Source organism: Hordeum vulgare, chromosome 3H, assembly GCF_904849725.1.
Source record: "Hordeum vulgare subsp. vulgare chromosome 3H, MorexV3_pseudomolecules_assembly, whole genome shotgun sequence".
Taxonomy (NCBI): domain Eukaryota; kingdom Viridiplantae; phylum Streptophyta; class Magnoliopsida; order Poales; family Poaceae; genus Hordeum; species Hordeum vulgare.
In genome coordinates, this window is record NC_058520.1 from 38236986 (window position 1) to 38252366 (window position 15381).

The 15381-nt window shown below is 44.7% G+C and overlaps 1 protein-coding gene across 1 annotated transcript; it reads right to left on the bottom strand.

Annotated features, from left to right (window-relative positions):
• Positions 1 to 4856: 4856 nt before the first annotated feature.
• LOC123442854 (sigma intracellular receptor 2-like) lies at positions 4857 to 6240 on the bottom strand. Its single transcript, XM_045119022.1, has 2 exons — positions 5716 to 6240; positions 4857 to 5154 (listed from the first exon to the last, which is right to left on the bottom strand). Exons 1-2 carry the CDS (start codon positions 6037 to 6039, stop codon positions 4981 to 4983), a joined length of 498 nt encoding a protein of 165 aa, XP_044974957.1. The 5' UTR covers positions 6040 to 6240; the 3' UTR covers positions 4857 to 4980.
• Positions 6241 to 15381: the final 9141 nt, after the last annotated feature.

Sequence of the window (15381 nt, forward strand, 5' to 3'; positions counted from 1 at the left end):
TCATACATATAGGCATCACGTCCGAGACAAGTAGACCGATACTTTCTGCATCTACTACTATTACTCCACACATCGACCGCTATCCAGCATGCATGTAGTGTATTGAGTTCATGACGAATAGAGTAATGCCTTAAGCAAGATGGCATGATGTAGAGGGATAATCTCAAATCAATGATGAAAACCCCATCTTTTTACCCTTGATGGCAACAACATAATGCGTGCCTCGCTACCCCTTCTGTCACTGGGTGAGGTCACCGCACGGTATGAACCCAAAACCAAGCACTTCTCCCATTGCAAGAATCATAGATCAAGCTGGCCAAACAAAACCCACATCTCGAAGAGAATTACAAGGATATGAAATCATGCATAAGAGAGATCAGAAGAAACTCAAATAAGATTCATAGATAATCTGATCATAAATCCACAATTCATCGGATCTCGACAAACACACCGCAAAAGAAGATTACATCGGATAGATCTCCATGAAGATCATGGACAACTTTGTATTGAAGATCCAAGAGAGAGAAGAAGCCATCTAGCTACTAGCTATGGACCCGTAGGTCTATGGTGAACTACTCACGCATCATCGGAGATGTCATGGTGTTGATGAAGAAGCCCTCTGTATCCGAATCCCCCTCCGGCAGGGCACCAGAACGTGCCCAGATGGGATCTTGCGGAGACAGAAGCTTGCGGCGGCGGAAAAGTACTTTCGATGATCTCCTGATTTTTTCTGGAATTTTTGGGAATATATAGGTGAAAGACCTAGGGCAGAGGTGGCCCAGGGAGCCCACAAGCCTGGGAGGCGCGGGCCCCCTCGCCGCGGCTAGGGGGCTTGTGGGGTCCCTGGTGGCCCCCTGCCCTGGTTCTCAGGTTCCCCGATCTTCTTCTGTTTCGGAAAAAAATCCTTTTGGAAGTTTCGTTCCGTTTGGACTCCGTTTAAAATCCTCCTTTGGAAAGGGTCAAAAACACGGAAAAAACAGGAATTGGCACTTGGCACTGAGTTAATAAGTTAGTCCCAAAAAAGATATAAAAGGCATACAAAACATCCAAAGTTTGACAAGATAATAGCATGAAACCATCAAAATTATAGATACGTTGGAGACGTATCACCCCCCATTGTTGATCTTCTTCGAGCTTGCTAACTCTCAATCCCTCCAATGATTCTTGCTAGTTCTTGAGGGAAAAGAGAGAGGATATCTAGATCCACATTTCCGCCAATCACTTTCTCCTCTATGTGAGGGGAACCCCTTGGATCTAGATCTTGGAGTTCTTCGTGTTATTCTTTGTTCTTCCTCTCATTTTCTTCCATAGCATTAGTTGTTGTGGTGGGATTTGTGAGAACTGCTTGAGCACTCCGCGTGCCCTTGCCATTACATTTGGTGCATAGGTTTGAGTTCTCCATGGTGATACGTGGAAGTGAAGTTTGACAAGCTTATTACTCTTGGGTGCCTCGTGCCTTAGAGCTTGTTCTTCTTGGGTGCTTTGGTGTCCTAGAAGCTTGGTGGGGCCTCATAGCTCAATCATTGTGGTGTAAAGCTTTGGGAAAGCATCGGGGTCTCCAATTAGGTTCTGGAGATTGCCCTAAACATTTTGAGGTCACCTCGGAGCCAAAATCCATTATGGTGAAGCTTTGTGGTGGTGTTGGGAGCCCCAATTAAGTTGCGGAGATTGCCACAACCTTGTTTGTATGGGTTCGGTGACCACCCTCAAGGGTCCCTTAGTGGAATCACGACATCTTGTATCGTGCGAGGCGTGAGTGTTGGGGAACGTTGCATTGGAAATAAAAAAATTCCTACGCACAAGAAGACCTTTCATGGTGATGATCATCTACGAGAGGGAGATCGGATTCACATACCCTTGTAGGTCACTAAGAGGGAAGCGTTAAGAAACACGGTTCATGTAGTGGAACGTCTTCGCGATCCAAATCGCCGCCGTCCCATGATCCGTCCCGATCTAGCGCTGAACGGACGACACCTCTGCGTTCAGCACATGTACAACTCGACGATGATCTCCGCCTTCTTGATCCATCAAGAGGGGCAGAGAGGTAGGTGAGTTCTCTGGCAGTGCGACGGCGTGACTGCGATGATGGTGGATCTAGTCCAGCAGGGCTTTGCCTAAGCACCGCTGAAAACTAGACTAGTGGAGAAACAGATCTAGAGAGAGGGCAGCACGTGGTTGATTATTGTATCTCAAAAACCCTCAAAACCTCTAGTATATATAGGAGGAGAGGAGGAAGCCTTGGCCCCTCCTCCAAGGAGAGGGGTCGTCCGAACCAAAGGAAGAGTCCACCTTCCCTTTGGGAAGGTGGACTACTTTGGGAGGACTCTTCCTTCCCTTCCTTTTAAAAGTCCTTTACCTTTTATCTCTTCTCCTAGCCGCATGGGCCTTTGAGAGAGGCTTTGTCCAACCCACTAGGGGCTGGTCCACCTCTTCTCACAGCCCACAAAGCTCTTGGGTCGTCACACCCCTCCCGGTGGTCCCCCGGCACCTTCCTCGCACTCCCGGTACACTACCGATGAGCCCGAAACGTTTTCGGTGACCAAAACAGGACTTCCTATATATCAATATTTACCTCCGGACCATTCCGAAGCTCCTCGTGACATCCAGGATCTCATCCAGGACTCCGAACAACCTTCAATCACCAACACCTATAACTCAACTATACTGAAACGTCATCGAACCTTAAGTGTGCACACCCTGCGGGTTCGAGAACTATGTAGACATGACCGAGACACTCTCCGGTCAATATCCAATAGCGGGACCTGGACAACCATATTGGATCCTACATATTCTACAAAGATCTTAACGGTTGAACCTCTATGTCAAGGATTCACACAATCCCGTATATCATTTCCTTTGTCCTTCGGTATGTTACTTGCCTGAGATTCGATCGTCGGTATCGACATACCTATTTCAATCTCGTTACCGGCAAGTCTCTTTACTCGTTTCGTAATACAAGATCCCGTGGCTAACTCTTTAGTCACATTGCTTGCAAGGCTTGTTTGTGATGTTGTATTACCGAGTGGGCCCCGAGATACCTCTCCGTCACACGGAGTGACAAATCCCACTCAAGGACACCTTCGGAGATACTTGTAGAGCACCTTTTAGTCACCGAGTAACGTTGCGACGTTTGATACACACAAGACATTCCTCCGGTGTCAGTGAGTTACATGATCTCATGGGCATAGGAATGTATACTTGACATGCAGAAAACAATAGCAACAAAATGACACAATCATATGCTACGTTTGTTGTTTGGGTCTTGTCCATCACATCATTCTCTTAATGATGTGATCCCGTCATCAAGTGACAACACTTGTCTATGGCTAGGAAACGTTAACCATCCTTGATCAACGAGCTAGTCAACTAGAGTCCCACAAGGGACATTGTTTTGTCTATATATCCACACATGCATTTATGTTTCCATTCAATACAATTATAGCATGGACAATAAACGATTATCTTGAAACAGGAAATACAATGATAACTATTTTATTATTGCCTCTAGGGCATATTTCCCATCACTGTTTTTTGAATAAAGGATTCCATTTGGTTCCTCCTAGAATCGTCAAAACCCTTCATACGTAGGTCCTGTTGGAGGAACGACCATTTAACAGTATCATATGCCTTCTCAAAATCCACTTTACAGATGACCCCATCTAGTTTCTTCAAGTGGATTTCATGTAAGATAATCACATCCTCTAGTATGTGTTTACCTCACATGAAAGCCATATGAGTTGATTGTATCATACTATGTGCAATCCGCGTCAGCCGTTCCGTACCAACTTTAGTGAATATCTTGAAGCTCACGTTAAGTAGACATATCGGTCCGAACTACTCAATACGAACTGCCTCCTCCTTCGGCAACAACGTTATGGTTCCAAAATTGGTGCATATAGTTGAGACTAGTTTCTTTACATTTTGTTCTTGGTAAATTAAATATTAGTTCTATCCCACATTTATTCAGGCTTAATCCATAATTTTTTTAGACCGCCTATTCACCCCCCCCCCCCTCTTTAGGACATCAATGTCGTTTCACTCACTTTCAACCAGGGAGACCTGAGTTTGATCACACATTCTCCCCTTTTTTCTTCATTTTCTGTCTTAATACTTGTTGGCATGGGATATATGTATGTAATACAAAAAATATTGCTCTTAGCACATAATATCATTGAGTACTACGTATGCTTTGCTATTTTACCCCTAATGCAAGATTTATTGGGCATCACTAAGGAGGAACGATAACAAAGACGTAAAGAGGTACTTGCAACTAGGTAGATACTTTTACTGTCCAACAAATTGAAAACACCTTGAGTACGCCTTCAAAAATCATATCAATTTTACCTTTTTATGCAACACCACTTATCGTGTTGTTTGTCATGTGGAATCATGAACAATTTCAAGGGATTTGCTGATCTCTTGAGTGTGTGTACGATAGATATTTTATCTCTCCTGTTACAGCACACGGTGAGGTTTGCTAGATTTATTTAGGGTAGGTTTGCTAGCTGCTTTATAATAGTAGGAAAGATACATCGTCATTGCACAAGGGAAATGGACTTTTCGAGCTTGAGCTTGGTCAACAGTAAAACCCAAAAAAAATGAAAAACTTCTGATTTTTTTATGAAAACACGGACAAAAGTTTTGCGCGCTCACAAAATTTCATCTTGAAAAGACAATCTTGAAAGTGTGGAAAATAAAAATAAATTGATGCTTCAAAAGTGTTATTTTTGAAAGTATTTTGGAGCGCTAATTCCACAAATGTCTTTTCAAGATGAAAATTTTGAGCACGTATAACTTTTGTCAATGTTTTCGTAAAAAAATCAGAATTTTTTGAATATATTTTTTTCTGATTTTTCTGCTCATCATGTGCTCATATGAGCTCGAGGCAGAAGATGACTTTTGTTTTACAAGTACTTACACATTTACATCGAGTGAAACTTGATTACTTTTTTCTTGAAATATAACAAAAACAAATTTAATCTAGTCTTTTTTCTTCTGAGCAGATGCAACCGATGTTGCAGCAGTTAACGGCGCTGAATATGAGCAGAGGCCACGCAAAACTGCAGTTACAGCAATCACGATGAACGGAGCATACAGCTGAAGCAGTCTCGGCGTTGCTTTTCCTGAGCCCAACATGTCACCGAGTATGGCGGACTGAAAATATTGCAGTCACCGTTAGAAACGAACCGAGAAAAAATCTTCCACGAAAAAGGACAAGAGGATAAAAGTTAACCATCAAGTAGTGATATGCCACCCACTAAAGATTAATTATCGAACCAATTTTGGTTTATCCATGTTTAAATTTTAGACTTGACATTCACGCTCACATTATTTTTAAAAGAATTTCAGGTTTTTGACAATATTCGTTAAACGTTTTTGTCAACTACGAGACGTCCGTGATGACTTCATAACATCGCAAAATGTTATGCCGGCTCGGTTCATAAAAGGTGATCATAGGATAACATGTATGGGTGTGCATTCATGGATTTATAGTTATGTATATGAGTGACTTCAATTATACTGTGTTAAAAATAAATAACTATTAGTTGATATATCTAGACAATTATAAGAGAAATACTAATACTTATCGGAGACAGCGCAGCAATCAAGATAATATCATGAAATGTTTCTCGCTTGGTCAACGAAGAAAGAAGCTATGGATCTCGAAGCGAGCAAGAAGAAAGGGGCAAACGGAAGACCAAGACGGGTACGTACCAAGTAGGTGAGCATGTAGACCCCCGCCATGAGGGAGGTGGTGGCCGACCAGCGGCGGCCCGCGAGGATGCCGTAGAGGTTGGCGACGCAGACCGGCCACAGGAAGGCCAGGTCGAGCCAGACGAAGCCGAGGAAGAAAGGCGGCGGGTCGGCGACGAGGTAGTGGCCGAACGCGACGGTGAACCACCGGTGGATGTCCACGAGCGGCGCAGGGTGGAGGCCGCGCGGGAGCACGACCTGGGAGTCGAACAGCGGGGCCGCCACCGCCATGATCAGCGAGAAGAGCGCGACCACCACGTCCGCCGTCGCGGAGACGGCGCCCATTGGTTGCGGTGCGAGCGTGCGGCCGGAGGGAGCGGACCGGAGCTGTGGAGGACCGCTCTGTTGCTGTTTTCTTTAGAAGAGAAAGAGAGGAGCTGCTCTGTATCTTGGTCCTGTAGGGGTATGATGACAAGAAGAAAGAAACTGTGTGTCTGCGAGGCAGAGGTTGACGTTGTGATTGCGACAGAGAGGGGCGACGGCAGAGAGGATTTTCTTTCCACGCAGTCGCTCCTACGATCGGCTCTTCCTTGAGGAAGTTGGAGCATCTACAACGCATAAATCTGACCCTCTAAACTTTGGGGTATGTGTTCGGTCAGTGTCATGTGTGTCTTCTTTGACCTTTACTTTTCTTACAAAACAATCACACCCCTTAAATTGTTCAGTTATATGCATGTAATTGACGAAGATGGAGAGAAAAAGAGAAAATAAAAAATAAAGAATGAAAAAGATGATCCGTATGCTACGTGACAGACACGCCCGAACATCCCTATATCCTGCATGTACTTCCTCCTTTCTTAAATATTACTCCCTCCCTTACATAATACAAGTCTTTTTAGAGATTCCACTAGAGGACTACATACGGATGTATATAGACATACTTTAGAATGTAGATTCATTCATTTTGCTCTGTATGTAGTCCCTTAGTGAAATCTCTTAAAAGACTTATATTTAGGAATGGAGGGAGTAGTCTTTTAAGAGATTTTACTAGAGGTCTACATACGAAGCAAAATGAATGAATCTAGACTCTAAAATATGTCTATATACATTCGTATGTAGTCCATTAGTGAATCTTTAGAAAGACTTATATTTAAGAACGGAGAGAGTATATGGGCTGGATATGAGGATATATGAGTATGATGACCAGAGAAAACCACGTCTATAAGGCGGAAGTTGATGTTTGTGATCAGTTGCGGAACCAGGAAAAATGGATGAGGGGGGCGGAGTGTTGTTAATACTTCTTGGAGATGGTGAGTCCATTAGATCACACTAATTCAGCAACAAATAATCATTTTTATACATGCATATTAGGCCTAATTGAAGGTTGGGGGGGGGGGGGCAGGGCCCATGCTGGTTCCCCTGTCTCCGCCACTATTTGTGATTGCGATAGAGAGGATCGCTGAATGAAACAATAACTATAGAGAGGATTTTCTTTCCACGATCACCTCAACCGAGATTTCCTTCACGAGGTTCTGCTTCGAAAGGCGTTCAAGGTAGGTTGGGTGCATCATGTTTTGCAGATGTTTTATCTAGAGAAAAGGTGAAGGCCAAGCCCCAGAGAAGGCTCCGACCTTGTCCGATTTTAAATTAACAAAGCCATCAAATGATCATGATTACAAGAGCAATATATTACAACAACAAAAAAGCAAGGCTGAAGTAAATGATACAAGGTACAAATGAGAACATACTCAACCGACCACCGACATGCCATCACCGGCAAACCAACATGACCACGACAAGACAACACACCGCGATTGCATTGTGCCGCTGGCTGCATCCAAGGGACCAAACATAGTCTGTCTCCGCCGACGCAAAGGGCCACAATCGTTCACGCATGCTCGATGGGTGCCGCATCAGCGGCCGGCAGAGTGGCTCCCTAGAACCCAGAGCTATGGTGCTCAAGATGTCAAAGGAGAACATTAGAAACATACCGCAAGCAACGAATAACCAACCACATGGGCACCGTTGTCAGCATCGAAAGGCACCACACCGGGCGAGAGATGTTGATCAAAGGCACAATCCATGGGGCAAGCCAAAAGGCACAATCTGAGGCCCTCCATGCGAGGTGCGCCAGGACCCCTCTGTCACCTTCATCGATCTTGCACGACCGCGTTGGAACCACCTCAGGCGAGAGTAGAGGAGGAAAAGGGAGGAGATGAGGAGAGGCGGTGGCCAGGGTGTAATGCCCCAAGTGTGTAATTGCCATATTTGGAACCTATTGTATGTGGGTCCACCTTGTCAGGGATATGATGATGTCATTTTGTGTCTATGATTTCATGTGACATCTTGTGTTCTTATTCTCCTTTTGCATGCATGCATCCATGACATACCATCCTTGCCTTACCTTGTGATGCATGTGATCTTGTTAGGAGTGATGTGGTGGTCATTGTGATCTCCTAAGGTGGTGTTAAGATTTCATGTGATTGTGATAGTAGCACTAAGTGTAGTGGAGCTTGTCGTATTTTCGAAACCCCTCTATTTACTTGCAAAACCTTTTCTCTCTTTATTCTCAAGTTCAAAATTCCACCTTTATATCCTTGCTTTAAAAATGTCTTTTGTTTAAGGAATTTTGTGGAGATATTGGGGTGCTAAATTTGGTGTTTTGAAAAGTGTTCTAAAGGTGCAAAATAAGCACAAAACAGAAACTATATTGCTGTTTTGTAATTATTTTTAGTTGCTCCAAAAATACCATTTGTATTTTATTTAAATAGGTCATGTTTTTACATGTCCAGATCAAGTGTTATTTTATTTTTTAGCACATGTAGTTTTCTTGTGCTTTTGTTTTTCTCCCTGTTGTTTTTCTGTAAATGGAAGAGCCTAGGGAGTGATTTCCTTTTATATGGCGCCACCTCTGGGCTCACTCCCACAGGCCGGCCCATCCCTCCCTCTCTACGTGTGCCAGGAGCCCCCGTGCCTTCTTCCTTCCCTGACGGCGTTCCCCGTCTCTGCTCTTTCCGTCTCCATCACCAGAGAGAGCACGAGCTACGCCGTGAGGGCACAACCGTCGAGGTCCCCCCTCATATAAGTGGACAGTCGTGCCCTCTCCCTCCCTAGGGTTTCCCTCGTTCCCCGTCCGCCGCCGCCACCTCTCCCCATCTCCATCTCTTCTTCTTCTTCCCCTGGTAAGTCCCTGTAGGTTAGCAGCAGAGAGAGAGGAAAGCTACGCCGGCGTCTACCTCCGTTCCCGTCGGCGTCCGGTGCCGCCGCCATGTCCAGGAGCTCGGGGAGGCTCCTCGCGCCCCATTCCCGCCAGCGTTGAGGACGAGGGGCGACCACAGCGACGGCCAGGAGCGCGCCATCGCCTCGGCCCCGGAGCTCCCGTCGTCTTCCTCTACTTCGTCGGCAGCAGAGTTCCGGCGCGACTTCTTCCCCTCTGGCTACTCCTTCGAGCGGGTGGCTCCTTCCCCTACCTTCCCGAGGTGAGGCAACTCTCCTCCCTCCTTCCTCCTCGCTAGGCTCGGTCGTTGATCGCCGGAGTCTCTCTGTACTGAGAGGCAGATCGGTCTCGTGCGTGGTGGTTTTTCTGCTGTCTTGTGTTCGGTTGCATGGGTGTAAGAGAGGGGCTTCCTCCCCCTCGTGGTAGCAGCATCGTAGCTAGGTTGAATCCCCTCGTCGACGTAGTAGCGTAGAGAGAGCCCAGCACCAGCGATCTCTCTGTCGTCGGCTCGCTGGTGCAGAGCAGGGTATGGCATCAGATGCTAGTTACCTTGTTACAGTTCCCTGTTATGTCAGTCATCGTAACATAGCGCAGTGGTGTTGTCTCTGTTTGATTGCCAGCATGTGCAGGGTTCGAGTCCCATTTGGCGCACCCCCCCCCCTTTTGCAGTGTTTTCCTTCGGTATGATAGTAGTAGCTTCAGCAGGCACACTTAACCTGCCTGTTCCCCTCTCTCTGTCAAAACAATGTCAGCAGCAGAGTGGTTTGGCTTGGTGGCTTGGACCAGGGGCTCTAGGGTTCGATTCCCCCACCAGTCCTTTTATTTTTTTGTTGTTGCTTTTCTGTTTTTGCTTTGTAGACTTGCAGAGATGGAGGTGAGTGTTAGATCTAACTTGTGGGTATTATTTTCCTTGCTGCCTCCAACAGCAGGAGTTGCTAGTATTGCTAGCTAAGTATTTTTGCTAGCATGTGTATATGTGAGTGTGTAGGTTGCTTGCTTAGGTGTGTGTGTGTGTGCATACACATGGTGAAGATCACATGTGTGAGTGTGTGTGGTGCTTCCCGTTGTAGAGAGGCATGTGTAGGGGTGCATGTTGCATTCTTGCTTGTGTTGCTAGAGATGTGGCAGATTGTGTATGTGTGTGTTGCACACACATGTAGTGGTGCTAGTGTATGTATGTATGTGTGTGTATGTGTTATATGCATGTGTTAGTATTCTTTTGTTTTGCTAGTATGTGTAGGTGGTTTGGTTGCTTCTAGATGATATGCACATGAGTAGGTGTGTTGAGATGATGTGTGTGTAGGTGGTGCACACACATGTGACACCTAGTAAGATTATGTAAGTGATGCTTCCATGTTACTTGCATGGTAGTTTTCCCCCTCAAGTTGTTCTTGGGTTTTAGTGCTTGTGATGAGGTTGTGGTGATGATGTAAGTGTGTGGAAGACAACCCCATTTGCAACTTGTGCACCTCCTCATGTTAAATATGAGAGAGAGCATGATGTGTGTGTGTGTGGGTGAAATAGTGAGAGAAGTGTTTGTGTTGTTGATGTGCATGACACCAACATGGGGTCCAAACCCTCATGTCCATTTTGTCTTTGTGCACATGAGCATAGCTATGTGATAGTTGTTCTAGTGAAAGTTGCATGAAATGTTGCACTATTCACTATATAGGAATCTATGTAGTTTTTCCTTTCTAGTTTGAGGCCACCTGCTCCAAACAAGTGCATGCATATTTTATATGAATTTGGGGTAGAAAGATCCGAGGAATCCATTGGTGAAATCATTTTTTCCATTGGAACATTTTCTGGAGATGACATATTTGCATTTTCTTCTATGTTTAGAGCTTGCACTACTGGAATCCAGTAATTTGCCATCAGCCAGTTCTTTGTCGTCTGCTGGCTTATGGCAAAGAATATCTTTGCCGTCAGCTGACCTAAAGCGGACGGTAAAGGGCTCACTGATGGTAAACAGAATGTTTGCCATCGGCCAGGGCTTTGCCGTCTGCCTGCGGACGGCAAAGAGACCTAGGGCAAACGACAAAGAGGGCAGATGGGTCCCACTAGACCTTAGGCATGGCCAGGTCCAACGGACGGGCTCTTTGCCGTCCGCCTGGCCTTTGCCATCCGTCGTGGGGCCCTTTGCCGTCCGGGGGCACACGGCAAAGCTGACGTCCCTATAACGGCCGTCTCCCCCTAGCCCCTCGCTCCACTACCCCACTCCCCACTCTGTCTCTCTCTCCACCGTCATGCGCGCCTCCCTCCTGCATCACCGGCAGCCGGCAACCCCTGCGCCACCCCCTACGCCGACCCCTGCGCCACCCCCTGCGTCGCCCCTCCCCTCACCTGCCCCGGCGCCGGCCCCCTCCCCTCACCGGCTCCCTGCGCAGGCCCCTCCCCTCACCGGTTCCCGGTGACGCCCTCCCCTCACCGGTCGTCCCCAACTTCGGTGATTGCCTCCGGTACCCTATTTTTTCAGTTTTTTTTCTTTTAATTAGATAGTTAATTTAGATAGTTAGTTTATTATGTTACTACTAGTTTAGGTTAATTCGGTTAGTGCAAGATGAGAAGAAAATGAAGAAGAAGAGGAGGAGGAGAAGAAGAAAAGAAGAAGAAGAAGAAGAAGAAGAAGAAGAAGAAGAAGAAGAAGAAGAAGAGGAATAAAAGGAAGAAGAAGAAGAAGAAGAGGAATAAAAGGAAGAAGAAGAAGAAGAAGAGGAATAAAAGGAAGAAGAAGAAGAAGAGAAAGAAGAAGAAGAAGAAGAAAAAGAGAAGAGTAGAAGAAGAGTAGTAGAGGAGAGGAGGAGGAGAAGAAGAAGAAGAAGAAGAGGAGGAGGAGGAGGAGGAGGAGAAGAAAGAAGAGGAGAAAGGAAAAGAAGGAGCTATATTTTAGTTGCTTAGTGATATATATTCTGTTTTTGTTATTTTTTTGCTGTTTAGTGCTATATAGGTTTAGCGATAGGTTTAGTTAGCTTGGTTAGTTAGGTTAGTTAGTTAGTTAGATTAATAGAAAGAAGAGGAAGAAGAAGAAGAGGAGGAGGAGGAGTAGAGGAGAAGAGGAGGAGGAGAAGAAGAAGAAGTAGAAGAAGAAGAAGAAGAAGAAGAAGAAGAGAAGACAATAATAAGGAGAATAAGAAAAGAAGAAGATAAGAAGAGAAGAAGAAGAGAAGAAGAGAAGAAGACATAATTAGCCCATTTAGCTCCAAAATGCCATAATAAGCTCAAAATGGCATAAGAACCTTGGTTAGCTCATCAATATTATATTCTTAGCTTGTTTTCTTCTAAAATGGCATAATTAGCCCATATAGCTCCAAAAAGACATAATTAGATCATTTAGCTCCAACATGAGGAGAAGAGGAGAAGAAATAGGAAAAATGAAAAGAAGAAGAAGAAGAAGAAGAAGAGAAGAAGAGAAGAAAAATACCTTCTCCTCCTTCTCCTTATCGTCCTCCTCCTTCTCGTCCTTCTCCTCCCTCTTCTTGATTTCTTCTTCTTCTCCTCCTCCTCCTCTTTCTTCTCCTCTTTCATATTATCCTTGCTTTAATTTCCCCAACAATGACATAATTAGCCCATTTAGCTCCAAAATGCCATAATAACCTCAAAATGTCATAAGAACCTTGGTTAGCTCATGAATATTATATACTTAGCTTGTTTTCCTCTAAAATGACATAATTGGAATATTTGTGTTGATCGGGTGGATTTACATGTGATAGTTGTCTCGTCGCTGTAAAGTCTGATGTGCGAAGACCTGCCCGTGCGTTGTACGAGCTCCGCCCCTGCATTCGTGGGTCAATACAAAGTTCATCTCCTCCCCGCCCCTTTATTTACTGTGGCTCGGTTTCCGGATGAAACTTTCTAGATTTAGGTAATTCAATTAATTTATCAGTATGTGTGACCAGTATGCGTCTCCCGTTCGAAAGGGCGACATCTATAAATATGCATGTCTTTGCATATTTATAACCGCCATCCTTTCGAATTGTCCAACATTATCCATGGACAGCCCGAGTATGTGTAGATTGGGTTCGTTTTCCCGTATGCTGTCCTCTGGATCCGATGCGGAATTTCGTCAGTGCCTCCCTGTTGTTCTCCGGATGCACATCCTCTCTGTTTATTGCGGAGACGTGTATCAGGCGAACAGCTGGGAGGTGCTTCCGAAATTTTGCGTTGGATCCGGAGCAGAGCATGGGAAAACGAACCCAATCTACACATACTCGGGTGGGATTAGGACCTATCTTTACCTATTAGCGTGTAGGTTGCCTGGACGTAATAAAAATGGCGAACCTGATTAACCGATGAATATAAATGCTAAATTATATATAAATATATTTCTTTTGTCTTTAGTAGCTACGCAAGATGAGTGATCGTGCGTGGATGTATACCGGTCACCCTAGTCAGAAAGAGATGACGAAAGAATGGTTTGTAAAAACAAAGGAATTTGTGAAAGCCGCATTCGCAAATGGCCAGGAAAGAAACTATTACCCCTGTCCTGGATGCGACAACTATAAAAAGACGACAGAGGCTGTAATGATTAAACACCTGCAGAGGAGGGGTTTTAAGCCTAATTATATGGTGTGGACATTTCATGGTGAGTCTATAAAACGCACAAGAGCTGAGGTGGTCCGTCGTCGCATGGACGAGCATGGTACCGGGATCGAAGACATGGTGCAAGACTTTGATGATGCTCTGGATTCGGAAGATGAGATGAAGGAATCTGCAAAGGCCTTTTATGAAATGTTGGAGTCTTCAAAACGTCCTCTCCATGAGCACACTGAGCTCTGTCAGCTGGATGCAATTGCACAAGTAATGGCTCTGAAGGCTCAGTTCAACTTGGGAAGAGAATGCTACGACGCGATGATGACACTATTTGGACGCTTCCTACCCAAAGGCCATGTCATGCGTGCAAACCTGTACCAGTCGGACAAAATACTTCGTGTACTTAAGATGCCCTATGAGAAGATAGATGCATGTGAGAAAGGATGTGTCTTATTTAGGAAGGAGTATGCACACTTGGACTATTGTCCCAATTGCGAGTCTTTCAGGTATCTTGTGGTAGACAACGGTATGGGTGAGAATAGGCATGCCAAAATCGCAGTTAGTGTTCTTCGGTATATGCCAATCGTACCAATACTTCAACGTCTTTTCAGGGTCGAAGAGACAACCAGACAGATGACATGGCACTAATTGGGCAAAAGAACCGAACTAGATGCGTATGAGAATAAGATGATTGTACACACATCGGATGGGGAAGCGTGGAAACATTTCTATGGATTGCATCAGGATAAAACGGCAGATCCAAGGAATCCTCGAGTCTGCGCTGCCACGGATGGTTTTAATCCCTTCGGCATGACGGCAACCCAATACAGTTGTTGGCTTGTATTTGTCATTCCACTCAATCTCCCCCCGGGCAGATTATGCAAAGAAAGAACATATTTCTGACGTTGATAATTCCAGGGCCCAATTATCCGGGGAAGAATATGAATGTGTACGTGCAACCGCTTAAGGATGAATTGGAAGAAGCTTGGGATAATGGGGCCAAGACATACGATGCCGCTAGAAAAGAAAACTTCAAAATGCCATAATAACCTCAAAATGGCATAAGAACCTTGGTTAGCTCATTAATATTATATACTTAGCTTGTTTTCCTCTAAAATGAGATAATTAGCCCATTTAGCTCCAAAAAGACATAGTTAGCTAATTTAGCTCCAAGAAGAGGATAAGAGGAGAAGAAATAGGAAAAATGAAAAGAAATAAGAAGAAGAAGAACAGAAGAAGGAGAAGGAGGAGGAGGAGGAGGAGGAGGAGGAGGAGAAGGAGGAGAAGGCCAAGGACCTTCTAGTCCTTCTACTCCACCTCCTTCTCCTCCTTCTTCTTGATTTCTTCTTCTCCTCCTCCTCCTATTTCTTCTCCTCTTTCATATTATCCTTGATTTAATTTCGACAAAAAGACATAATTAGCTCATTTAGCTCCAAAATGCCATAATAACCTCAAAATGGCATAAGAACCTTGGTTAGCTCATGAATATTATATACTTAGCTTGTTTTCCTCTAAAATGAGATAATTAGCCCATTTAACTCCAAAAAGACATAGTTAGCTAATTTAGCTCCAAGAAGAGGAGAAGAAATAGGAAAAATGAAAACAAAGAAGAAGAAGAAGAAGAGAAGAAGGAGAAGGAGGAGGAGTAGGAGGAGGAGGAGGAGAAGGAGGAGAAGGCCAAGGGCCTTCTAGTCCTTCTCCTCCTCCTCCTTCTCCTCCTTCTACTCCTTCTTGATTTCTTCTTATTCTTCTCCTCCTCCTCTTTCTTCTCCTCTTTCATATTATCCTTGCTTTAATTTCCCCAACAATGACATAATTAGCCCATTTAGCTCCAAAATGCCATAATAACCTCAAAATGGCATAAGAACCTTGGTTAGCTCATGAATATTATATACTTAGCTTGTTTTCCTCTAAAATGGGATAATTAGCCCATTTAGCTC

Excerpts from the sequence above, each read along its gene's own strand:
- LOC123442854 (XM_045119022.1), bottom strand. The coding sequence starts at position 6,039 with ATGGGCGCCGTCTCCGCGACGGCGGACGTGGTGGTCGCGCTCTTCTCG. Across the intron at positions 5,155-5,715 it reads TCTACATGCTCACCTACTTG|TCCGCCATACTCGGTGACAT; the intron begins GTACGTACCCGT and ends CAATATTTTCAG.